The sequence below is a fragment of the Toxotes jaculatrix genome, chromosome 8, assembly GCF_017976425.1.
Source record: "Toxotes jaculatrix isolate fToxJac2 chromosome 8, fToxJac2.pri, whole genome shotgun sequence".
NCBI classification, from domain to species: Eukaryota; Metazoa; Chordata; class Actinopteri; family Toxotidae; genus Toxotes; species Toxotes jaculatrix.
Window position 1 is genome coordinate 124770 of NC_054401.1, and position 27218 is coordinate 151987.

At 49.3% G+C, this 27218-nt stretch overlaps 2 protein-coding genes across 4 annotated transcripts; one reads left to right on the forward strand and one right to left on the reverse strand.

Moving 5' to 3' along the window:
* Positions 1–843: 843 nt before the first annotated feature.
* Positions 844–17506, reverse strand: LOC121185493 (immunoglobulin superfamily DCC subclass member 3-like). 2 transcript variants are annotated; one of them, XM_041043682.1, is made up of 13 exons: positions 17440–17506; positions 13391–13696; positions 11819–11963; positions 11381–11511; positions 11139–11276; positions 10827–10985; positions 6537–6702; positions 6193–6443; positions 5788–5952; positions 5336–5524; positions 4890–4997; positions 4432–4811; positions 844–3915 (listed from the first exon to the last, which is right to left on the reverse strand). In XM_041043682.1, the coding sequence occupies exons 1-13, from the start codon at positions 17504–17506 to the stop codon at positions 3835–3837; spliced, it is 2286 nt and encodes a 761-aa protein (XP_040899616.1). In that variant the 3' UTR covers positions 844–3834. The 2 variants fall into 2 exon arrangements, with proteins under 2 accessions (XP_040899616.1, XP_040899614.1); XM_041043680.1 differs by lacking the exon at positions 17440–17506 and having other exon boundaries at positions 4432–4531; positions 4688–4811; positions 13391–13900.
* A 1412-nt stretch (positions 17507–18918) lies between these two features.
* Positions 18919–25975, forward strand: polr3glb (RNA polymerase III subunit GL b). 2 transcript variants are annotated; one of them, XM_041044012.1, is made up of 8 exons: positions 18919–19043; positions 19443–19633; positions 21060–21189; positions 21275–21343; positions 21498–21554; positions 23372–23466; positions 23674–23793; positions 24037–25975. In XM_041044012.1, exons 2-8 carry the CDS (start codon positions 19520–19522, stop codon positions 24121–24123), a joined length of 672 nt encoding a protein of 223 aa, XP_040899946.1. In that variant the 5' UTR covers positions 18919–19043; positions 19443–19519; the 3' UTR covers positions 24124–25975. The 2 variants fall into 2 exon arrangements, with proteins under 2 accessions (XP_040899946.1, XP_040899945.1); XM_041044011.1 differs by having other exon boundaries at positions 18925–19208.
* The last annotated feature ends 1243 nt before the right edge of the window (positions 25976–27218 follow it).

The window sequence follows — 27218 nt, forward strand, 5'->3', positions numbered from 1 at the left end:
TGATGTTTAAAATGTGAAATATTTGTCTGTGGGATTTAAACAGGATGAAAACAGTCGTTTAACAGAGTCTGTGATTCTCTGAACTGAAGCCTCGACCCTTCATGACCTCAGTCAGCAGTTTCAGAAAAAGTCACATTAGAAATCCATTCAACACTTCACTTGTTTCCTCTGTGAGTGATGAGAGGATGAACACTGGGGGTGAGTCCGCCCTGCACACCTGAGCTTGTTCTTCATTGTTAAAACTTCTCTTCAAACATTAAAACATGATTTGGTTCCAGTTTTTTCTCTGTTTCATCTCTTTGTGTTTTTGGATTCTTGTCACTGTTGAAGAATCCGTTTAAATAAAGACAAACATTCAGAGGGTTAGGGTGAAGCAGGTGAACACTTCCTGTTCTGGACTCCAGCTGCCAAAACTGATCAGGGATCAAAAGCAGCTTTTCAAAGAAGAAACTTCACTTCAAGCTTTGATCATTTTAGTGTTTTTAGCCGCAGCGTGAGAGCTGATGAGCTGCCGGTCCGCAGGAAATCAGTCACAGCTGTGAGAAGGTTCATCAGCTGCTTATTATTTTAATGCAAATGGAACAATTGAAAATGATCAAAACCTCGGGCGACTCCTTTACTTTTTATTGCCAGAAGCAGGTTTTGATTTTTGCCTGTAAATTTGTTGTTGCTTTGAACAGTTAATGAGCCAAAAAACATCAATAAAAAAAGAAGCATCCGTCTCGTCTGTTCTCGTGTTTCATCACAAACGAGTCAGTTCAGTTCAGACAGAAGAAGAAATGAGTGGAGACTGTTTTCTACTTCAGTTTTATTTGGTTTTTATGTGTCGACTCATCAGAAGAACAGAAACGTTAAAAACACAACGAGAGAAACGGAAAGTTCATCCTGAAAACACCGAAGATCCACGGTGAAAAACACCGAACGAGGCAGCGTGAAGCTCGGAGCTTCCTCTCAGACCTCTGTGGAGTCAGGCGGTGTCAAGGCGAAATCTTTTTTTGGATCAAAGTCTCGATGTTTCTCTGTCGTCTGGTCTGTTCTGTTTAAAAAACTACTTAAAGCTTTGGGAAACTTTTTATGACACATTATTGAAAATAAAATGTTTTGTGAGAAAAGAAATCAGAAACATTAAAGCATGACTTTTCTCATTGGTTCTAGCCTTCGTTCACTACGGTCTCTACATCTCAGTTTTAGTTTCTACAGCGTGTTGACAGCAGGAGGCAGGAGGAACCAGTCTGAGTTTAAACTAACGACAGAAAATAATCCGGTTTCACATATTTACCTAAAATATGGCTTAGATATCACATCATGTCATGATCCGCCCACAGGAGGCGGGCCCACAGGAGGCGGGGCCACAGGAGGCGGGGCCTCTCGGCAGAGAGTGCTATCCAGGCAGCTTGATAGCACATGTATGGCTTATTATTCATTATGGCTCATGTCTGTTATAAAACGTCTACGTTAGACCTGAGACGGGATTTGAATCAGTCGCTCCACCTTCAGCTGAAAACACAACTTTTCTCAGACTCTAGAAACATTTTCACATCATTCAACTACCAACAAAAAGTTAAACAATATAAAAAAAGGAAGAAGGAGATGGGGGAAGGGGTGGGCGGGCAGGGTAAATGGTAATAATTATAATATCATTAGCAATAATAATAAAACTTTTAAATGGTCTTCTTCACAGGTTTTCATTTTGGCAGAATTTCCTCTTCACCACCGTAAAGCAGCAACGGAAAAATAAGAATGAACTGAAAGAAGAAAATTCTAGAAAAAGAACAGCCAAAATTATCAACAGCTTTCAGACAACATTTCAGTTTGTTCTGGTTTTTACATTTTTAGAAACGCTCCACTCATCTAAGAGCAGAGAGGAAGGCAGCAAGGAGCTCCGACCTGACAGAGACCTCTGACCTTTGACCCTGAGGACAGCAGACAGCCGTGACTCAGACTGTGGCTCAGTGAGACTCATCACCCTGGAACTGAACATGACTCAGGAGCTCAGGATGTAACCCGGGACCTGACTCGATGAGACTTGCTGTGACTGTTCATTCGCTGAGACTAAACATGACTTGAACATGAGCCAACGAGACGAATGTTTGACTGGACTCGATGAGAACAGGTGGAACTTGCTGAGGACACGGCAAAAAGTCTGCTGCAGTTTTCCACCTGTGAACACTGCTCATTAATCAGGACAATAAATGTCTTCGGGACTGTCTGATGTCACATGTCCACCAGTCTCTGGTCTGAACTGTTTCATTCAGAGGGACAAAATATCAAAATGCCTCTGTAGGCATCGACAGAAAACATCTGGAAAAGTCGGGGTCCTCAGGGTCTGGTAGACTCAGGGTCTCTGTCAGCAGCAGAGACAGAAGCTGTAAAGACATTCAACCATGAACTGAAGACACAGACTCTCTGTGGCTCTAAATACAAAGGACTGAGGTAATATATCAGTTATAATTGAGCTTTTGGTCAAATATTCATTTGGCTTATGACTTATTTAAATTCATACTGACACACTGAGCTCTTCATGCTGTAAAACATGAAAATATCTATCTATAGCTTTTCCAAAGCGTCATCTGAAATCTAAAACGTGACAGTGAGTATTTATTTTGGTTTAGTTTGTTCTTCCGTCCTGGAAACAGACAAAATAAGACCAGGCTGGTTTGCTGCAGAGGACGAGGGGGTATCTGGACTCAGACAGAGACACAAACTCAGCAGGACCTGAGATCCTTCCCCTTCTGGAAGCTTCTTTTTGAGGACGACTACGATGGACAGATCCATCATTGAAGGGGGGGGTTCAGGCGAGCAACATTCAGAGTTTCTTGGTGACAGTCGGGTACAGGACATTGGCATCGGTACAAAAAAGGTAGAAAAAATGGCAAAGTGGCCCTGGGGCCTTTTGGTTTCAGGAAGGAAAGCTTGGCCAGCAGCAGGATGCTAACGGTCGCCTGTGGCTCAGGCGTTTGGCGTTGAGCCTGAGGTAGCTCTCTTTGGAGGTATAGAGTTTGGTGGATGGAGGGAGGGAAGGAGGGAGGGAAGGAGGGAGGGAGGGAGGGAGGGAGGAGAACAACCAGCTGACAGTTGGCTTCCTCTATGTCCTGAACTTGGTGAGACAAACAAACACTAAAAGGCTAAAGCAGAGCAGAGGACAGATAATGTCCTCTACAGATGCCTGCTAACCAGAGAAATAATACACACCTTTGGCTCTGGGCCTCAGAGGATTAACAGGTCACAGGTGAACTACCTGCTCAGGTGGGCAAAGTAAACCCACAGCAGACCCGCTGAGGACCCGGTCTCTGGTCAGACTGGCAGAAGGCCTCATCGCCTCAGGAAACTTGGCACTGATGGTGACAAACTCAAACTGACACCAAATTTGGTTTCAACCACAAACATCCAGGACGCCATGATGGCGACATCGCATCTGATACCACACGGGAACCAGCCAGGGTCATGTGACCGATGGCTTTCAGTTCCTGACAAATATTTGTTTTTAAGATAGAATCAGAAGAATTCAGCTTTGGTTTCAGTCTGAAGACAAAATCATCATGAATTGGACTCGTAGCAGACGGACATCTGAACTGGCTGTGAAGGTTGGCGTGGTGTTGTGGTGTTTTTTGACCCCTGTGGTATCAGATGCTCCACTGACGTTCCTCAGACTCACCACCATCTCTCAATCATACCTACGTTCAACTCTAATCTCAGTCATTCACAAAGGCTGAAGTGGCTGTAAGGCTGTCAGGAGCAGAGGAGGTGCCACCAGGCTGGAGTTCAGGAGGAGGAGCAGGAGGAGCAGGAGGAGCAGGAGGAGGGTAGGGTGGGGGTAGCAGTAGTTATGGTGTTTTATCCGGTGCCTGTGCCGGGCTGGATGGGTGGAGATGGTTCAACCATGACCATCACCGGAGGAGGAGTGGAGTCACATCTCTGTGGGCGGAGCAGACAGGTACACCGTTACATCACAACACTGAATATCCTGAAACACGTTACCGAGACATGACACGTTTCCTCTGCTGAGACCGTGACTACCAAAATAAAAGCCCTGTTAGACAAACGTTTTCCTGTAGTTCAGCGACAGTTTCATCAATGAAAACTCTGCAGATCCCTGAGCAGGTGTCCGGTCTATGACAGAACCGACACGCAGAGACCAGAGATTTCACCGGTCAAAACCAGACTAAAACCAACAACAATTAAATGACTAAATGTGACTAAAACAGCTGCAGGAGACTGAGGAACAACGTGGGTTTGTAGTCACGGCAACGGTTTGGATGCCATGGATACGAGAGCTAATAGATGCATTAGGTCATGATGGGAGGAGGCGATGAAGAGATGTGAAGAATCCACGTTCTGTCTCGTCCTTACTGAGGACGTTCTGTCTCGTCCTTACTGAGGACTTTGGTTCAGACCTGATTTGGTGTGTGTGTGTGTGTGTGTGTGTGTTACCTGGCTGAGCTCAATGCTCTCAGGTGTGTAACCTTTAGCACCTCTGCCTCCATTCATGGTGGGTGGAGCCTCCCAGCTTGCCGCCTTCCTGCAAAACAAACTGAACACAGAGCAGTGTGAGGATGATGATGATGGTGGTGATGAAGACGATGAAGGTCTGACCTGCATGTTTATTCCAGCAGGATGAAGATGATGGTGGTGATGAAGATGATGATGATGATGGTTGTGATGAAGATGATGATGATGAAGGTCTGACCTGCGCCTGTATCCCAGCAGGATGAAGAGCAGGCAGCAGAGGATGCAGGCGAGGCCGCTGTGAACGCCAACCAGCAGAGTTGACATCGAGCCGTCAGCCTGGTCGCAGTTACACCTCGGACCAGCTGGGAGAGACAGAAACGCCACGTCAGACTGGTTCCACTGGTTTCAGTGTCATGTCAGAGGGCGGGCCGAGCTCCTACCTGCTGCAGCGTGTCCTCCCTCTGCCAGAGACACCAGGCGGTGGTTGGACGGACTGTCTCCGTTCCCGTTAAACGCCACCAGCTGGATCTCGTAAACTGCCGCTGGTTCTGAAGGAGGAGAACAAACATGTTCATGAACCTGTCGTCAGAGTCAGTGGATCCTCAGCTACAGGACGTCCCTCTGTTGATCCATATAAAGGTAATAACAGGTTTCTAATGGACTGTAAGGTTGTTGTGTTGTTCCAGCTGTTGATCTGATCCCAGCTGAGTCTCGGCCTGTCAGAGAGCAGTTAGTCCGTCTGTGCACTCTGATCACCTGAGCTCAGCAGGTGAGTCTGCTCAGGTTTGTCTCTGTGTTTCAGGAAGGGACTGGGACAGTTAGCCTAGCTTAGCACAAACACTGGAAGCAGTGGGAATGTTGGAACTGTCCCTTTAACTGTACTGACCCAGGTGGGATATGGTGTGGGTGTTGATGTGTTCCGGAAAGGTCTCCTGCCCCTGGACGTTTGGGTTGGAAACCCCACGGTACTCCAGTCTAAAGCCCTCCAGCTTTCCCGGCTTACTGGGCAGCTCCCAGTACACCTGCATGGCCGTCTGGTTCAAAACTTTAGTGAAGAAACTGGGAGAACTGGGAACTGTGGGAGAGAGACAAAGACAGACGGTGGTTACTGAGACACTGCTAACGTTATAGATGATACAACCAACTCTGGACCAATAAAATTTAGTTTCCAGATTTATCAGGTTTAAAGACAAATATGAGACGTCCACGTTTGAATCTGGCTGCGAGTACGATCTGAAATATCTTTTTAAAAACGTTTATTTTCAGCCAAACACACGCAGACTATTATCAGATGTCGATTTTCAGCCAAACTGAAATGTGATGAAAGAAGTGACGAACCTCCTCCCAGCGTGGTGGCGGTGATGGAGCTGGACTGCTGGCTGCCTCCCAGAGCGGAGTACGCCTTCAGGTAGATGGAGTAGGTGGTGGCCGCTTCCAGGTTGTTGAACTCGTGTCTGAAGGTTGTTTTACTGACGGCCTCCTGCAGCTCTGCACTGTCCGGCTCTGAGGACGCACACGTCAGAGGTCAGAGGTCAGAGGTCACAGTCAATCCCGGACCAGCTTTCTTCTCCAGCCAATCACAAACAAGCATTCTTGCACACAGAGGTAACGAGGACAGCCTCTGAATCAGAACCTGAGACCGTGACAAGTGTGAATCTCGTTTGTCTCCGTTACTTTGTCTCATCCAGTTGAATCAGTCCTGGTCTGATCTCACCTGGTTTTGTCCCGACCTCCGTCTCTTACCTCCCAGTCGTCGGATGTGCAGCACGTATCCAATAATCTGCTGGCTGACGTGCTCTGCCGGCTGTTCCCAGGTCAGCTGCAGGCTGCTGGAGCTGAGGGCCGTGGCCCGGAGGCCGACGGGGGCCTCGGGCAGCTCGGACCCCTGGACGATGGCGAGACGAGCGCTGGCCTGGTTGGTACCGGCACTGTTTTCAGCGATGCACTGATAGATAGCCTCGTCCTCAGGTGTGATCCGGGTGATGGCGAGCGTCCTGCAGGGGGACACAGAGAGACACTTAGTTCTGCCGCATCCTCGCTGACCGTCAGCTGTTAAACTCGTCGGTGGATAAACTCTGAGGTCTTACGTGTTTCCGTTGGTGAGTTTGACGTTGCCGCTGGGTGTCAACAGTTTGCCGTTCTTCAGCCAGATGAGGTGAGGTTCAGGGACGCCGGACGCTGTACAGCTGAAGACAGCGCTGCCCCCTGCTGGTCTAGAGACAGACTGAGGCCACTGCACAAACTCTGGAGGAGCTTCACAGAGACAGACGAGAGGACAGTATGTTTCTGTCAGTTCAGCCATGCTGAGGAAATACGTTCACAGATCACAGATCAGTTTGTTGTGATTTGACTGATGAAGCATTAAACAGTGGGTTTGACCCTCTGACCTGTGGGAGGCGCTAAAACCTTTAATCCAAACATTTCACAGAAATAAAACCCGAGTAAAATGAAAAGTCTGTGATCGTTTGTTTCAGTCTGACAGAGCGGCCTCTGTCACTGGGCTCATTTCTGTGGAGCAGCATTTGACAAAGCTGGAGCTAAATTCATTCATATATTTGGTAACTTTACTGAAAGTACTTTTTACTTGATGTTCATTACACTATACTTTTATTTTGTTTTCACTTCACTTATTTATTTTAGAAACTTTTTTTCTCTTACTACACTCTATGTGCAATTTTCCTCTTTTCTTCTTTTTCAACTGGGAGCTGTAACAGTTAGAATTTCCCTACAGGGATTAATAAAGTTTTTCTGATTCTGATTCTGATTCTGATGTAAAGCTTCATATTTATGAGCTCGTGTAAAACCGCTGCAGTTATCAGATACATGGACTGTGTCTGTACAAGCACCTTAACACTGCACTTCTCTGCAGTACTGGAAGTACGGGAAGTACTGGGTGAGATGTATTAGACGTAGTGATAACAGTCGTCCAGCAGAGAGCAGCAGAGCTTCACACACACACACACACACACACACAGTTTCCTCGGTCGCACACGTGTCACATGATTTACGTGTTTTATAGGTTTATCTTTTCACATGTTTACATGTTTATATGTTTTGATTGTTTTCATGTTTATTTGTTTATATGTTGAACTGCAAGTCTGATGAACTTGAACTCCACTTTGACCTCTGACCCCCCCTGCACTCCTCCCTCCGTCCTCCCTCTGTCCTCTGTCAGACGGACAGGTGCTGTCTTGCCTCCACCCAGTATGTTTCCGTGGCAACAAGGAGACAACATACGCATGTGTCTCTGTCACCTCGAGTAACCTCGGGAAGCCCCACCCCCTGCTCCTCTGCATGTGAAGAGGGGTCAGAGGTCAGAGGGGTGAGAGAGGGTGGGGGGTGGGATGAATAGGAGCCATTTATCAATGGACGGGGGGTGTGTGTGTGTGTGTTTGTGTGTGTGTGTTTGTGCGTGTGTGTGTGTGTGCGTGTGTGTGTGTGTGTTTGTGTGTGTGTGTTTGTGTGCGTGTGTTTGTGTGTGTGTGTGTGTTTGTGTGTGTGTGTGTGGGGGGCGGGTCATTAACAGTGAAATAAAGTAGATTTGTGAAGAGAGACGACCTTTCACACACTCTGTGACCTCAGCTACTTCAACACATCACATTTAAGAGCAAAGCACACACAAACACACACACACACACACAGGCTGGAAACAAACAGCTGATCAGTTGAAAGATGAGAGCCAGCGTCTCTTTCTAAATAACTAATAATAATAATGATACCAAAGTATTTCGTTTTTTTCGTGAAGTTACAAACCAGTAAATCCAGTGAAACCAGTTTTCCTTCTCTCATCATCATGATCACGTCGCCTGAAGCTGTTTATGCTCAGTGTGACGATGAATTCAAAGTAAAGCGCAGACAGAAAACGCCGCTGTGTTTCCTGATGTGTTGTCGTGTTGTCTGTTGTGTATCACAATGTGACAGACGGAGTTTCAGGATGAATAAAGTCCTCATTGTGAAGTGGGACTCTTCACATGCTAATCCATATTCTAATGAGACTGTGAGTCTGGGACACACACATCTGACCTCTGACCTCTGACCCCCCTCCCCCTCCCCGGTCTGAGCTGCAGCTGGAGCCAGGCACAGGCAGAGTGTGACTGTGTGTGAGGATGGCGTGTTCACATGCAGCTCACAAATCGATTCATCAGTTACTCAGAGAACGAACACACAGAATTGTGATCAGTTCACATCAGATTCATGATCCAGAGCCGGGTTAGACGGAGGGGACAGTCCTGGTCCAACCTGAGCTTCACAAAGAGGAGGAAGAGGAGGAGGAGGAGATGAAGGAGTGTGAGCAGACGGAAACGGAAACTGGTGAGACTGAAGCTGAAGCTTCATCCTCTGCAGCTCCCAACAGATTTCTCATTTTAAAGCCTGAAAGTCTGTGAATGAGTGAATGAATGAATGGATGAGGACGACTTTGATGGTTTCTCTCATTCAGTCCTGTTATAACTGAGGTTCAAACAGCTGAATGTTTTCACTGTGAACGTAAGAAAAAGCAGAAGAAACTGAAAAAGTTTGTTCATTTCTCTGAGGAAAAAACTGCCGGGGCCGAGCCGGAGCAGAGCTGGAGAAGAGCCGGGGCCAAGCCGGAGCAGAGCCGGAGAAGAGCCGGAGAAGAGCCGGGGCCGAGCCAGAGAAGAGCCGGAGAAGAGCCGGAGAAGAGCTGGGGTCGAGCCAGAGAAGAGCCAGAGAAGAGCCGGGGCCGAGCCAGAGAAGAGCCGGAGAAGAGCTGGGGTCGAGCCAGAGAAGAGCCGGAGAAGAGCTGGGGTCGAGCCGGGGCCAAGCCGGGGCCGAGCCAGAGAAGAGCCGGAGCAGAGCCGGAGAAGAGCCGGGGCCAAGCCGGAGCAGAGCCTTGGCTGAGCCGGAGCAGAGCCGGAGAAGAGCCGGAGAAGAGCCGGGGCCAAGCCGGAGCAGAGCCGGGGCCGAGCCAGAGCAGAGCCGGGGCCAAGCCGGGGCCGAGCCGGAGCAGAGCCGGAGAAGAGCCGGAGAAGAGCTGGGGCCGAGCCAGAGAAGAGCCGGAGAAGAGCCGGGGCCAAGCCGGGGCCGAGCCGGAGCAGAGCCGGAGAAGAGCCGGAGAAGAGCTGGGGCCGAGCCAGAGAAGAGCCGGAGAAGAGCCGGGGCCAAGCCGGGGCCGAGCCGGAGAAGAGCCGGGGCCGAGCCGGGGCCAAGCCGGGGCCGAGCCAGAGAAGAGCCGGGGCCGGAGCCACACCGACAGAGACGACTTTTAGAAACTGACACGTGAAACTCACAACCTCAGCAACACAAACATTACAGACACATTCATTGTTGTGGTTGTTGTTGTTGTGGTTGCTGTGGTGTTCCCGTTGCACGTTTGTCCAGTTCTCTTTGTGTCTTTGTCCTGACAGAAGTTGACCCCTCCACAGTCGCCCTGCCCCCTAAACACAGGCAGATCTGATTTACAGAGCAGGGCAGAGGTCAGAGGTCAAGAGGCAGACAGCAGCAGTAAACTGAACTGAACTTGACATTCAAGAGCAGACACACACACACAGATGACAAAGGATGTGTGTTGACACACTTTCATGCAGAGCAGCAGGTGGACTGAGGCCTGACACGTGGACACGGGCCTGGATTCATCCAGACCACAGATAATAACCTTTGACCTGAGGACCTGTGCTGGTCTCTGTAGGTCCGACAGCCTGCAGTGGTTTGGAGAAGCAGCAGCTGGAGACTCAAACGTATTTTTCATGTGAACTGGATCCGACCGAGTCTCCAGGTGGTTTCAGTCCAGAGCTCAGTCCACAGTCCACAGTCCACTCCCTCTGCACGTCTCAGTCATGTTGCAGTGCTGTTGCAGTGATGGTGCTGTGATGTTGCTGCAATGTTTCTGCGATGTTGCAGTGATGTTGCAGTGATGTTGCAGTGATGGTGCAGTGATGTTGTAGCGATGTTGCAGTGATGGTGCAGTGATGGTGCAGCGATGGTGCAGTGATGTTGCTGTGATGTTGCAGTGATGTTGCAGCGATGGTGCAGTGATGTTGCAGCGATGTTGCAGTGATGTTGCAGCGATGGTGCAGTGATGGTGCAGTGATGTTGCTGCGATGTTGCAGCGATGTTGCAGTGATGGTGCAGTGATGTTGCTGTGATGTTGCAGCGATGTTGCAGTGATGGTGCAGCGATGTTGCGGTGATGGTGCAGTGATGTTGCTGTGATGTTGCAGCGATGTTGCAGTGATGGTGCAGTGATGGTGCAGCGATGTTGCAGTGATGGTGCAGTGATGGTGCAGTGATGTTGCTGTGATGTTGCAGCGATGTTGCAGCGATGTTGCAGTGATGGTGCAGCGATGTTGCAGTGATGGTGCAGTGATGGTGCAGTGATGTTGCAGTGATGGTGCAGTGATGTGTGTAGAGTGCGGTCACCTTGTACGACGAGTCGTCCGAGCGCTGTTCTCCTCGACCTGCTGCCTGGTCTGTTTGCTGAACACACATAAACCCCTGAATGCTGCAGAGTTGCATCAGAGATCATCAGGTTTCCTGTTCCCAAAACCTGGATCCCCTCCACCCCGATGGACCGTCCATCTGAGAAACAGAGACAAGCAGGACATTAGAACAGGACATCAAGCAATCAGGACAGGTTAGAGTTAGGGGACAGGTGATAAGGACAGGTGGTCCTCTTGGCTGCTCAGAGGTGTTTGTACAGAGGAAGGTGGAGGTTTATGGTGGAGCTGTTACCAAGGCGACTCCAGGACACGATTGGGCGGGGGTTTCCTGTGGCAATGCACTCCAAGATGGCGGTCTGGTGGACATTGATGGTGAGGTTCTGAGGTCCAGACAGGATGACGGGCTCCTGGTAGATCCTGGATCCTGCAACTGGACCCACAGAATACGAGAAAACATGACCAACCCTGAGACACAGACCCGACACAAAACACCGAAGCTCTTTGGGTTTTTCCTTGCCCTGATGTCGGTCTTACCGGTGACAGACAGCTGGGCCTCGTGGCTGTATCGAGTGTTGGCGATATTTGAGGCGACACAGCGAAACAAACCGCTGTCTGTTCGCCGAACGCTGGTGATCTGCAGGACGCCGTTAGGAAGCAGAGTGTACCTACACGACACAAAAATACACGTGAAACACTCGAGTACACGTCAAACAGTTTGTTAAAAATCTAACACCAGGGTACGTTTACTAGCTTTTCCAGAGCTTTCAACCACCTCTCATGGTCTTCATCAGTGTTAATTTGTTGTTAAATGATCTTAGTATGGAAACGACCACCTGTTATCATGTGACTGGATCCATATTCTGGATCCAGGTCATGTGATGTCAACAGATCCATGAGCTGCGGTTAAAGCTCCAGAAAAGGCTGGTAAACAGAAACAGAACGAACTTTCACACTAACGTGTTCAAAACAAACCTGGGGTCCTCTGCACTCAGTGGGCGTCGGTCTCTCTGCCAGGTGATGTTTGCCTCTGGGATTCCATTTACCTGACAGGTGAGTCTGGCCACACCCCCTTCATCCACGACAACAGACTCTGGGTGAGACAGGAACTTAGGCAGCGCTGGGGGGAGGAGGGGGGGAGAGACTGATAAATACATGATGCTGTAGGTTTCAGTAGGTTTGTGAGTGCTGTGTCCTTGCTGTGTATGTGTTGTGTCCGTGTTGTGTCCGTGCTGTGTATGTGTTGTGTCCGTGCTGTGTCCGTGCTGTGTATGTGTTGTGTCCGTGCTGTGTCCGTGCTGTGTATGTGTTGTGTCCGTGTTGTGTCCGTGCTGTGTGTGTTGTGTCCGTGCTGTGTCCGTGCTGTGTATGTGTTGTGTCCGTGCTGTGTCCGTGCTGTGTGTGTTGTGTCCGTGCTGTGTCCGTGCTGTGTATGTGTTGTGTCCGTGTTGTGTCCGTGCTGTGTATGTGTTGTGTCTGTGCTGTGTCCGTGCTGTGTATGTGTTGTGTCCGTGTTGTGTCCGTGCTGTGTATGTGTTGTGTCCGTGCTGTGTCCGTGTTGTGTCCGTGCTGTGTATGTGTTGTGTCCGTGCTGTGTCCGTGCTGTGTATGTGTTGTGTCCGTGTTGTGTCCGTGCTGTGTATGTGTTGTGTCCGTGCTGTGTCCGTGCTGTGTATGTGTTGTGTCCGTGTTGTGTCCGTGCTGTGTATGTGTTGTGTCCGTGCTGTGTCCGTGCTGTGTCCGTGTTGTGTCTGTGCTGTGTCCGTGCTGTGTCCGTGTTGTGTCCGTGCTGTGTATGTGTTGTGTCCGTGTTGTGTCCGTGCTGTGTATGTGTTGTGTCCGTGCTGTGTATGTGTTGTGTCCGTGTTGTGTCCGTGCTGTGTATGTGTTGTGTCCGTGCTGTGTCCGTGCTGTGTATGTGTTGTGTCCGTGCTGTGTATGTGTTGTGTATGTGTTGTGTCCGTGCTGTGTCCGTGCTGTGTCCGTGTTGTGTCCGTGCTGTGTATGTGTTGTGTCCGTGCTGTGTATGTGTTGTGTATGTGCTGTGTATGTGTTGTGTCCGTGCTGTGTCCGTGCTGTGTATGTGTTGTGTCCGTGCTGTGTCCGTGCTGTGTATGTGTTGCGTCCGTGCTGTGTCCGTGTTGCGTCCGTGCTGTGTATGTGTTGTGTCCGTGCTGTGTATGTGTTGTGTATGTGTTGTGTCCGTGCTGTGTCCGTGCTGTGTATGTGTTGTGTCCGTGTTGTGTCCGTGCTGTGTATGTGTTGTGTCCGTGTTGTGTCCGTGCTGTGTCCGTGCTGTGTATGTGTTGTGTCCGTGTTGTGTCCGTGCTGTGTATGTGTTGTGTCCGTGCTGTGTCCGTGCTGTGTATGTGTTGTGTCCGTGCTGTGTATGTGTTGTGTCCGTGCTGTGTATGTGTTGTGTCCGTGCTGTGTCCGTGTTGTGTATGTGTTGTGTCCATGCTGTGTCCATGCTGTGTCCGTGCTGCGTATGTTTTTGTGACACTCCATCTCTCCACGCTCCAGCGTGTTGATGTCCATGTAACTCACATGCGAGCAGGACTCGGGCCTTGCGGCTGATCAGCATGCCGTAGTGGTTCTGCGCGGCGCAGTCGTACTCTCCTGCGTCCGTCTCGTTACTTTCTCTTCTCTTGGAGAAGTTTCTGATGAGCAGCGTTCCGTTACCGAGCACCGTCGCCCTGATGCCGGTCTCCACGGGAACTCCGTTCCGTCTCCAGGTGATGGAGATGGGTCCCTCCCCCTCTACCTGACAGTCCAGCATCAGGGGGCGGTCCCTCACTGCAATGACATCACTGGGCTCTTTGAGGAAGGCAAGCTCAGAGGCTCCACCCACACCTGAGAAGAGGAGATGGGTGAGAGATCAGGTGAGAAAAGCTGATTGATCTGAACTTATCGATCAAAAATCAGATCATACTCATACATCAGTAATAAAGCTGTGTGTGTTTTATTAAAGGAGCTGGACCAGAACACAAGCTTCGCGATTTTCTTCAGATTTAACTTAAATAAATAAATAAATAAATAAAAATAAAAATGTCAAACTTTTAGTTAACAGACAGAACGTGATGAGATGTATTCTATTTGTCTGTTTGGTCAGTGAACGCATCGTTCTTTCTGCCTCCCTCCTCTTCCTCTTTCCCAGGGCCCCCCACTCTTCACCCCCTTCTTTTCCCATCGCATTACTCAGACGACAACTCCACCGCCAACCATCCCCCATCCTGTCCTCCATCTTGTTCTGGTCCCAGCTGGTCCTTGAGGGGACGCAGTGGGAGGAGAGAATCAGACGATGGACGGCAGCAGGCCTCCCTGTGACGTCTGGACCTCAAGACCCCCAAAATATGCCAGAGACCTCCTCCAGACCCTCAACTTCTATAGTATGAATGACAACAATAACGACAACAAAAGTCTGAACCCAGACACAACAGCCCCCCCCCCCATCCCCAAAAACACCAAACCCACGGAACACAGCAGCCCCCCCCCCCCTCCCCCCAGCTGTTTCACTTTACAAACTTCATTCCCGTTTTGTTCCTCTTGTTCTGATGTGATGAAGCTGCTCGTCGTTTATCAGCTTTGTATTCTGCTCTTTTCTGTCCCAGTTCACTTCAGCTCAGGTTCAACTTCAAGTTCATGGTGAACAAAGGAATCTGAGGCGTGAAGCTTCTGCAGCAGATCTTCATCCTCCTCCTCAGAGAAAACCACAGATTCTGCTGAAGGATGAAGAGTTTCTCTTAAAATAAAACTCAATTATCTGCAAATTCATCGTCACATCGTCTGAAAGCTGAGCTGTTTTTCTCAGCACAGCAGCCTCCGAAACCACAACCATCCAGACGAATACCGATCTGGTGCCAACACAGAGCCTCAGCTGGGTCAGCTGCATCTAACCGGAGCTGCTTTGGTCCAAAACAAGTCTAAACCGATCTCGATGTGGACCAAAGCCCAGTCACATCTGGTTCTCTGGTCCTGACACTGAGCCTGGTTCCCAGGCAGCTGCATCACATCACAGGCTGCCAGAACTCAGCCGGCACTGGGCCACGCTCGTCCCAGCTGGATGAACGGCACAGAACTGGTTTCCCAAAACAAAAACCCAAGAAGCCAAAACCAACACGTCTCAGCCACAGCGTGTCCTGGACTCAGTGACACTTCACTGCTCAACTGAATCAGGTAACAGAGTCATCTCAGCTCACAGCAGCCTGAGTCCAGGTACCGACACCAGGCCACACCTGGGCCGAGTGCAAACACTGCTTCTTCTCTGGTGCCAGAACTCAGCCGGCACTGACAGGATGACCTGCAGACACTGCACAGGGCTAAACGAAGAGTTGGTGCATCAGCAGAGCAGATAGAAAGCAAACCTACAGCAGCTGCAGGTGCAGCTGCAGGTGCGACCATCGACACCTCACTTCATTCTGTGTGAACTCACTGAGTCTGATTCAGATGCAGAAGAGTTTTACTTGTTTCTGGGTGATTGTTGGGACTGTTTGTGTCTCTGTAGATCTGAGGAGACACAAGGACTCAGAGACATAAGGACACAAGGATCAGCTGATGCCGTCTGCAGGTTCAGGATTAAACCACAGTCACACGCCTCCCATCTGGGTCCTCATTATAAAGGGTGTTGGGGAGGGTTCATTTAAAACACTGGAGCAGACAGTTGTCCCTCCTCCTCACCCTCCTCCTCACCCTGACCTGCCCTCCAAATCCCTAAAATCCCCCTCGGCCCCTGCAGACGGGGACCTCGGCCCCTAAAGGTCATGGGAGTCTCAGTTCAAGTTCAGCAGCCCCCCCTCCCTCCCTCCCTCCCTCCCTCTCTCTCTGTGGTGCTTTGTCACACGCTCGACTCTGACCATGAACGTGGGTTTCGTGGCGGCGGCGGCGACAATGACCCCCCCACACAGACCAGTGAAGACAAATAGTTGTAAATCCTTCACACACACACACTCACACACACACACACACACACACACTCACACACAGCCAGTTACTGGATGAACAGGAAGTTGGTGATTTCTCACTGATTCTGGTTAAAAAGCCAAACGCCGGATTCTCAGAGACCAAACGGACATACGAGGACATGTGAGGACATGTGAGGACGTGTGTCCTCAGACTCTGTCCACACGTTTTATCAGTCGGGAAAATAATTTGTCACAGCACAGAAACTTTATCTGCTCTGAGAGAAACTCCATCCAGTCGAGTGATTTTCCCAGAATGCATTGCCTGTGATTGCCATCTGATCCTGCACCACAGACTGGATCCTGCTCTCCTCTGCTCTTCATTGGAGAACCAGGTGTTTTAACCTGCAGGTAACCGTAGCAACCAGACTGATGCTGTGGCAGACTCCCCACAACCAACGGGACGTCCTCAAGTACCACAGGAACCCCAGTCCAGACACCCGGGACCTTTTCCAGCACCTCTGGGCAGAAACAGCCAGAATCAGTTCTCTAACCCTGAATCCAGACCCACACTCACCTGTACACACTCACCTGTACTACACATCACAGATCTGTCAGACACCAACACACAGACCAACAACCAGACTGTGACGTCAGTGTGAGCGCAGCCTCACCTCCCTCTGTCACCACATGCTGTGGAAAGTAACTGAGTACATTCACCCAGTGATGTTTGTGTGTTCAGTTTCTGTCGCTTTGTATTTGTACGTTTACTGCACAACTTTAATCTGACACACGGAGCAAAGACGAAACTTTATCAAACAGAAGCTGAGTTTAGAAAATCAGATGAATTATAGATGAAATGTTATAGAAATATCAGCAGCTTAATTTACTGCAAGGATCCAGTTCTATAGCTCACACAGAAATATTCAGAAATATTCAGAAATATTCAGAAACACTCGGAGTCAGCATCACGTGTCACAGCGACTGAAGCCTCAGCACAAACACACTGAAGAGGCTTTTTCTTACTCACTTAATTTTAGCTTTTCAGAACGTCAAGTTCAAGAGCAAATTACACACACACACACACACACACACACACACACACACACTCACACACACACACACACACACACACACACACAGGCCGTCTGTCTGCTGTATGGAAATGAGGCTGATGAATATGGAGTGTGTGACCTTCTGTCTGCTTCACCAGACTTTCTCACACAGATCAACACACACACACATTTCACTATTAAAACTATTGTCATAATAACACTAACACTAATAATAATAATAATAATAAAGTAATAACAGTGTGAAACGTTTGAACAGCTCAGTGAGGAAAAGCTCGTGTGATCAAACGTTTCTCGTATCTTTGGTTTTTCAGCTTCAGACTCTGAGTCTGTTTGTTTTCTCCTGCAGATTCACTCACAAACACACAAAGAAATAATAAACACAACAACAACAAACATCTGAAGTCATCGTGTCCATGTTGATCTGACATTACAGCAACGACACCAGGATTTCACCTGTTCTGGTCTGAAATATCTAAACAGGCTTTTTTCCTTCCACGTTACCTGATGATGAGCTGATTCCAACGGTCACAGGTGAGAACCTGTACCTGCTCCAGGCTCAGTCATATTCTTTCTTCAAGTCTAATTCATAATAAAATAAGAATAAACATGAAATGTGTCAGACCTGAGCAGCAGAGCCCCAGCATCAGCATCAGCATCATCATCAGCATCGTCGTCTGCCTCCACATCATCTGCATCTTTCACTTTGTTCAGTTTAAATCCAAATCATCTGAGACACAAACGTCCAGCAGCTCAGACAGAAACTCTTCTTCTTCTTCTTCTTCTTCTTCTCTTTGATCTTAAACTGTGTTGAATCTAAACTCAGGATCAGTGTAGACGCACATCAGAGCTCAGGATCCTGCTGAGCCTCCTGAAGACATGATCCAACTGACCACACACTGACGGACAGCTGGGGGTGGGGCCTCGGAGGAGGGCGGGGCCTGAGGGACTGCAGGGATCGAGACAGTGCACGGGGGGCGGGGTGACACTGACCCTAAGGTTAAGTGAAAAGGGGGAGGGGGGAGGTGAAGGGATGATGAAGGGATGAAGGGATGAGGGGGCAGAGAGTGTAAAAATGCTGATGTTTCATATGAAGTCTGGTGGAAGGACTCGGGTTCTTCCATCAGAAGGCTCAGGTGTGATACAGGATGCTCCACATGTTCTACCTGTCAGCAGCGGCCAGGGAGCAGGAGTCAGAAAAAACGCTGAGTCAGCTGTTGGGACCAGCCCGGCTCCATTACAGGAATGCTGGGAAAGATCAGGGCAATGATGGACAATGTCTCTCGTCCCCTGTACAGGACCTTGGACAGTCTGAGGAGCAGCTGCAGCAGCCCAGATGTTTAAAGGAGCGCTACAGTGAGTCCTGTCCGCCTGAGGCCGTCAGACTGTACACGACACATGTATGTCAGTGTGAGAGGTCGGGGACAGAAGGGTCCTAGCAAAACTGTCATCTATGCTGGACCATGAGTCCCACCCCCTGCAGGACGTCCTGTCAGCTCTGCAGAGCAGCTTCAGTGACAGACTGCTCCACCCTCGGTGTGTGAAGGACAGACTTTATAACGAGCATTGACACACAAACTTGATTACAATTCCAGGCAACTATCAGTGCAATATCAATATCAATGTGCAACATTTCCATCTCATATTTATGTGTGTACATACTGCAGATATCTTTCTTAGTTTAGTTCTTAGTTATTCTGTTATTGGAATAGTGTTTATTTAATCTTGTTCTGGCCATATTGGCCTCTTACTTAGATTTACTTACTGTACTGTACCTCTGCTGCTGCTAAATGCAGCACTGAGGGACTAATAAAGGATTCTCTTATCTTTTTTTATTTAGGTTCTTAATCTGTCTCTTTATAACTGTATTGTTTTGTATGTTCAGTAAACGTGCTGCTGCTGTGACAAACTAATTTTCCTCTGGGATTAATAACGTTTATCTAATCTACTGTGAGACTGCAGCTGTCAGATGAATGTTCCGCGGTACACAGACACCGTGACGGGAAAAGAAAATCCTCGTGTTAACAGACCCTCCGGGCAGCAGGTGGCGGTGGCGGACATAAACTAAACATTACAGGAAGGGACGAAGAAGAAGAAGGTGGCGCGGAGGCGGATGTAAACAAAGATGTGTTACTGTGGCAGATGCTCCGCTGAGGAGAGAAACCTGTGTCCGTGTGACGAGGAAAGGAGACACGTTTATCTCCAGGACAACAGGGACACGGACTGAAGGTGGAACACGGCAGCTAAACATGCTAACAGATGCTAACAGAGCTAACCGGGCTAACCGAGCTAACAGATGCTAACAGAGCTAACCGGGCTAACCGAGCTAACAGATGCTAACAGATGCAGCAGCTGAAACCAACTGGAAAGTTCAGTTTAACCGTGAAACCGTTTGTGAGTTATGATCATATCATATCAGATAAAACATAAAGATGGAATTTGTTTCTAACTTTCAGAAACTGCTGTAGATATTATCACATACTACAGGTGGTGACCTGCACATAACACTCTTATTGCTCAGTTATGCTGTCCTTGTCCTTACTGTGTCCGTGCCTGTGCCTCATGTTCTTATACTTGTTCAACTCTGGTGAACAATAAAGTTTTATTCTATTCTGTTTGTTCCGTCAGGATCCAGACTCACCTCCAACCAGCTGCAGGTCTGATCCAGTCTGCCCTGGTCTGATCTGTCCGGAGGAGCAGCAGTGATGGCGAGCCGCGGTCGGGGTCGGAGGACGATGAGTTTCAGTGTGGACGCTGTCGGCATCAGCAGAGGAGACGGTTTACCTCCATCTATGCAACAGCCTACACCTCTGTTCCCTGTAAGACTGACACAGACCTGAACCAGTTCAATGAACTACTCTTCACATGTTGGTTTCATGTAAACACCTGAGTAATTTAACCTGAACCACATGTTGATATGATTCAGTGTGACATCACTTCCTGAGGTTATCGTCATCTCTGATGTCCGTCCTGCAGAACTTCATTCAGAATCCTGCTGTTTTTAAGTTTCCCTCAGTGTCACAGTGATCCAGTGAGAGGAGTCTGTCCATCCATGGTTCGCTGCAGACAGGAGCTGATCACAGCTCATTCAGCAGATCACAGCTGATCACAGCTGATTCAGCAGATCGCAGCTCATTCAGCTGATCACAGCTCATTCAGCAGATCACAGCTGATCACAGCTCATTCAGCAGATCACAGCTGATCACAGCTCATTCAGCAGATCACAGCAGATCACAGCTCATTCAGCAGATCACAGCTGATCACAGCTCATTCAGCTGATCACAGCTCATTCAGCAGATCACAGCTGATCACAGCTCATTCAGCTGATCACAGCTCATTCAGCAGATCACAGCTGATCACAGCTGATTCAGCTGATCACAGCTCATTCAGCTGATCACAGCTCATTCAGCTGATCACAGCAGATCACAGCTCATTCAGCTGATCACAGCTGATTCAGCTGATAGCAGCTGATCACAGCTCATTCAGCAGATCACAGCAGATCACAGCTCATTCAGCTGATCACAGCTGATTCAGCTGATCACAGCTCATTCAGCAGATCACAGCTGATCACAGCTCATTCAGCAGATCACAGCAGATCACAGCTCATTCAGCTGATCACAGCTGATTCAGCTGATAGCAGCTGATCACAGCTCATTCAGCAGATCACAGCAGATCACAGCTCATTCAGCTGATCACAGCTCATTCAGCAGATCACAGCTGATCACAGCTCATTCAGCTGATCACAGCTGATTCAGCTGATAGCAGCTGATCACAGCTCATTCAGCAGATCACAGCAGATCACAGCTCATTCAGCTGATCACAGCTCATTCAGCAGATCACAGCAGATCACAGCTCATTCAGCTGATCACAGCTGATTCAGCTGATAGCAGCTGATCACAGCTCATTCAGCTGATCACAGCTCATTCAGCAGATCACAGCTGATCACAGCTGATTCAGCTGATCACAGCTCATTCAGCAGATCACAGCTGATCACAGCTCATTCAGCAGATCACAGCAGATCACAGCTCATTCAGCTGATCACAGCTGATTCAGCTGATAGCAGCTGATCACAGCTCATTCAGCAGATCACAGCAGATCACAGCTCATTCAGCAGATCACAGCTGATTCAGCTGATAGCAGCTGATCACAGCTGATTCAGCAGATCACAGCTGATCGAAGCTGCTGTTAACGGGACAGCAGTGCGTTCTGGAATTTGCTGTTGACTCTGTTTGTTTGTTTGTCCAGGTGATGGAGCAGAAGCCCCTCCCCCTGGCAGGTGGGGAGGAGGCGGAGTATCTGTTAGCTCTCAAACAGGAATTCAGAGGAGCCATGAGGAGTCTACCCTGCTTCATCCAACCAGCTGCTCCACACAGAGGTCAGAGGTCACAGTACACTTGCACATAATGCATTCTAGTCCTGACCCCTAACATTAACCTGATCCTACCCTGTTTCCTGTCCAGATGTGGAGAGGTACTCTGATAAATATCACAGCGGTGAGCAGACAGACAGTCTGCTGGCCTGGACTCCAGGTGAGAGAGGACACCGTGCAGGATTACTCCTAAAGCACTGAGCAGATTTTCACCTCACTGGGTGGAGGGACAGGGACGGGGACGGGGACAGGAGGTGGAGGTGTGAGCTCTGCTGAGAGTGGTTTGACTTTCTAATGTGTTGCTGTGGTTTCAGACTGGAAGAGATTCCCCAGAGAGCTCCGAGTCCACATGAGGAAACCCTGCAGAGACGGTCAGGACAGCGTGTGTGTCAGGACAGAGTGTGTGTCAGGACACTGAGTGTGTGTGAGGACACGAGTGTGTGTCAGGACAGAGTGTGTGTCAGGACACTGAGTGTGTGTGAGGACACGAGTGTGTGTCAGGACAGAGTGTGTGCCAGGACACTGAGTGTGTGTCTGTACACGAGTGTGTGACAGGACAGAGTGTGTGACAGGACAGAGTGTGTGTGTCAGGACAGAGTGTGTGTCAGGACAGAGTGTGTGTCAGGACAGAGTGTGTGTCAGGACACTGAGTGTGTGTCTGTACACGAGTGTGTGTCAGGACAGAGTGTGTGACAGGACAGAGTGTGTGTCAGGACAGCGTGTGTGACAGGACAGAGTGTGTGTGTCAGGACAGAGTGTGTGACAGGACAGAGTGTGTGTCAGGACAGCGTGTGTGACAGGACAGAGTGTGTGTGACAGGACAGAGTGTGTGTCAGGACAGAGTGTGTGTCAGGACACTGAGTGTGTGTCTGTACACGAGTGTGTGTCAGGACAGAGTGTGTGACAGGACAGAGTGTGTGTCAGGACAGCGTGTGTGACAGGACAGAGTGTGTGTGTCAGGACAGAGTGTGTGACAGGACAGAGTGTGTGTCAGGACAGCGTGTGTGACAGGACAGAGTGTGTGTGACAGGACAGAGTGTGTGTGTCAGGACAGAGTGTGTGTCAGGACAGAGTGTGTGACAGGACACAGAGTGTGTGTGAGGACACGAGTGTGTGTCAGGACAGAGTGTGTGTCAGGACACTGAGTGTGTGTGAGGACACGAGTGTGTGACAGGACAGAGTGTGTGACAGGACAGAGTGTGTGACAGGACACAGAGTGTGTGTGAGGACACGAGTGTGTGTCAGGACAGAGTGTGTGTCAGGACACTGAGTGTGTGTGAGGACACGAGTGTGTGACAGGACAGAGTGTGTGTGTCAGGACAGAGTGTGTGTCAGGACAGAGTGTGTGTGTCAGGACAGAGTGTGTGACAGGACAGAGTGTGTGTGTCAGGACAGAGTGTGTGACAGGACAGAGTGTGTGTGTCAGGACAGAGTGTGTGTCAGGACAGAGTGTGTGTCAGGACAGCGTGTGTGACAGGACAGAGTGTGTGTCAGGACAGCGTGTGTGACAGGACAGAGTGTGTGTCAGGACAGCGTGTGTGACAGGACAGCGTGTGTGACAGGACAGAGTGTGTGTCAGGACAGCGTGTGTGTCAGGACAGCGTGTGTGACAGGACAGAGTGTGTGTCAGGACAGCGTGTGTGACAGGACAGAGTGTGTGTCAGGACAGCGTGTGTGACAGGACAGAGTGTGTGTCAGGACAGAGTGTGTGTCAGGACAGCGTGTGTGACAGGACAGAGTGTGTGTCAGGACAGAGTGTGTGTCAGGACAGCGTGTGTGACAGGACAGAGTGTGTGTGTCAGGACAGAGTGTGTGTCAGGACAGCGTGTGTGACAGGACAGCGTGTGACAGGACAGAGTGTGTGTGTGTGTGTCAGGACAGAGTGTGTGACAGGACAGAGTGTGTGTGTCAGGACAGAGTGTGTGTCAGGACAGAGTGTGTGTCAGGACAGCGTGTGTGACAGGACAGCGTGTGACAGGACAGAGTGTGTGTCTGTTCAGCACAAACTCACTTGATGAAAAGTCCACATTTGTTGGACGTGTCCTCCTCTCAGCTGGTTCTGTGCCTCATTGATAGAAATCCATCAGACTTGATCAGAGTCCAGTCCAAGTATGAGACTGAGTCTTCGTCCTGTTGGACGGTCACAGGTGTTCAGATGAATGGATGAATGTGTGTGTGTCTCCCTCAGGTGTGTCGGCGGCAGTCAGTCGGTCGGACAGAGTTCAGTCTGCTCAGAGGAAGAAACGCGTCAAAGAGAAAGAGGAGGTGCTGCTCAAACTGGAGGTGTGTGTGTGTGTGTGTGTGTGTGCGTGCATGTGTGCGTGTGTGCGTGTGCGTGCATGTGCGTGTGTGTGTGTGCGTGTGCGTGCTGAAGCACAGACGTCTTCACCGTCATCACTGAACTTTTGTGAAATCACGTAATGCAGAATAATCCTGACCCTGCCGTTCCACCTTAACTGTCAGCTCCACCTTTACTGTGTCTCCTGTCAGACCCTGGAGAAGAAGGAGGAGCAGGAGAGTTCAGAGGAGGAGGAGGGAGAGGAGAAGAAGAAACAGGAGGAAGAGGAGGCAGAGGGAGAGGAGGAGTATGACGAAGAAGAGTTTGAGGAGGTGAGAAATCATCACAACAGATCAATCAATCAAATAAACCCATGAAACCTTTCCAACGTGATGAATAAACACGTGTGTGTTACCATGAGGGACTCATGAGACAGTTAATGATCAAAGACAGTGACATCGTTCAGCATGTGGACAGTAAATAATGAGAGAAGGACGAGACGATCAATACGATTCAGCGTCTTATTGATTATTATCAATAATCCAAACCTGTCCGTCCCCATTCCTTGTCTGCAGGAGACGGACTACATCATGTCATACTTCGATAACGGGGAGGACTTTGGAGGAGACAGTGACGACAACATGGACGAGGCTATTTACTGAAACAGCAGCGCACACACACACACACAGAGGACACTGTGGACAAATGTGAGCAGGTGTGTGTTTGTGTCCCGGTCTCTGCAGACAAACCGTCCAGTGACTGTTTCTCTTTGGGTTTTTAATGACATGGATCCGGCTCAGAAAGAGACGGAGGACTCGGTGGACAGGTGGAGTTTGACCTGATGGACCTCTGCACTGACACGTACCCACGTCTCATGGGTTTACTGATCCAGACCGTAGGGGACGGAGGAGGTCTGCAGCTGGAGGACAGAACTCCCACAACAAAAACCACATATTCAGAACCAGGAGACGATGAGCGTCCGAATCACTGAGCAATAATCAGATCAATAAATCAATCAATAGAATCAAAGATCATCAAACTGAACAGGACACTGAGGAAATCCAGAAGTTTCTGCACAAACTTTTCCGCTCAATAAAAACTGAGTTTGGATTTGACAAGTGTCACTAGCACCAGCTGAGGACTGAGGGGGACATGTCCAGTCAGGGACCCGGGGTTCACAGGTCAATGTCACAGCAGAGTCAGGCTGAAACTGACTGAGCTCATTCATTCATCCATTCATTTGTTCATCCATTCATTGTTTGGCTTTTAAAACTGTGAGAAATGTTGTCACAATTACCCAGAATCCAAAGGGGCACCTGCACCATGTTTGTTTGGTCCAAACCTGAAAGTGATTCAACATTAAAAAGACAAAGACGCCATCAGTTCATCAGAACGTCCGTCCAAGCTTCAGAGGACGAGAGGAAATACGGTGGTACTATACTGACCGGCCTGAGATCACAGGGTCGGCGGTTCGATGCCGCGACCAAGCACAATGTGTACGGGTGGTGATGAAGGAGACACCCCCCCCCCCCCCCCTCTGTAACTACAGTTGTGGTGCCCCTGAGCCAGGCACCGATCCACCCAAGCCCCCGGGTGTCCTCTGCTCCACCGTCTCTAACTCTAACCCCTGGTTGGGAACAACTTGAGGGACAATAAAGGATTAAAATGAATGAAATGTCCCTGCTTCCTGTCCACTGCTGTCCTGACCGTGGTGGTTCAGGTTCTGGACTCTGTAGAGGACAGTGTCTTACTTTGGTTTGTTTACAGAGCTGCTGCTGCTGCATGTCCAGAAATAACCCTCCCTCCGTCCCTCCGTCTCATGTTCCTCCAGGACATCCACTCTGATCTGAGATCAGATCAAATTGCACTTCTGTCTTTACACTTTTATTTTGGAAGCTCTTTCTAAGAAGCGTTTCCTGCCGTGGGGACGGAGAGCGAGCGTCTGGTTAACGTGAGCTCCTGCAGGATCTGGACTTTGTCCTGATTGTCTCACAGCAGATGTGTGCTGCATGTTGTCCTCAGGACGCTGTGACCTTTGACCTCCTTTCTATCTGCAGGGTTTCGTTGACTCAGAGCTAACGTTAGCATTGACTCAGAGCTAACGTTAGCATTAGCTCAGTGCTTCCAAATGTGGAAACAGAAAGAGGAAACTGAGCAGCAGCGCTGACTCAGCTGATCACTCTCTGAACGAGTGATCGCCGGGCCTCAGCCAATCACACGCCACCTGGATACCCCGCTGACCAATGAGGGTGAAGACAGTTCCCAAAAAAAGGAAAGGACAAGGTGTAACATGACGACCCGCAGTGTTTAATACGTGATGTAAGTGTGAGTCTGTGCACTTCGTGTGTTGTGTTGTCAGAGGTCACAAGGTTTCTGATGTGAACAGCTGCAGTCACAGTAAACAGAGTCTGATTACACACACACACACACACACAGACACACACACAGACACACACACACAGACACACAGACAGACACACACACACACACAGACACACACACAGACACACACACACACACAGACACACACACAGAGACACACAGACAGACACACAGACAGACACACACACACACACACACACGCAGACAGACACACACACACACACACACAGACACACACACACACACACACAGACACACACACAGACACACACAGACACACACAGACACACACACACACAGACACACACACAGAGACACACACACAGACAGACACACACACACACACAGACACACACACAGACACACACACACACACAGACACACACACAGACACACACACAGACACACACAGAGACACACAGACAGACACACACACACACACAGACAGACACACACACACACACACACAGACACAGACAGACACACACAGACACAGACAGACACACACACAGACAGACACACACACACACACACAGACACACACACACAGACAGACACACACAGACAGACACACACAGACACACACAGACACACAGACAGACACACAGAGACACACAGACACACACACACAGACAGACACACAGAGACACACACAGACAGACACACACACACAGACACACACACACACACACACACAGACACACACACAGACAGACACAGACACACACACACACAGACAGACACACACACACAGACACACACACACACAGACAGAGACACACACAGAGACACACAGACACACACACAGACACACACACAGACACACACACACACACAGACAGACACACACACACACACACAGACACACACACACAGACACACACACACAGACACACACCAGCTGATTCTAACGTCCACCTGCAGAGGTCAGATTGGATAAATGTCCCTGCGGAGACATTCAGTCTAAATGTGTCTCTGTGCATCCGTCTAATCAACGTCCTCTGACCTTTGTCCCACTTCTGCTGATCACTGATGTTTGTCCTCAGACTCCTGATGTTGTAGTCTGATGTGTAACAGGTGAGATGAGCTCCTGCTGGTTGTTTACTGCGAACCTTAACCCTGCACTCAGGTAGTTTCTTACATACTTTTTCCAGTGCACTTGAACGCACCGTTCAGGTCATTTATCAACAAACTGTTTTGTTCTGAGTCGTAAAAGTCACCTGAGTTTACCTGAGTATTTCAGCAGAGAGACGTGAGGACACTGTGTCACATCTGGAGCTCAGCTGCTGCAGACGCCTCACTGTGTGTCTTTGGTTGTGTGTTTGTTGCTTTGTGTTGTGTCATAAACACGCAGCTGCTGAGATCAGGACAGGAG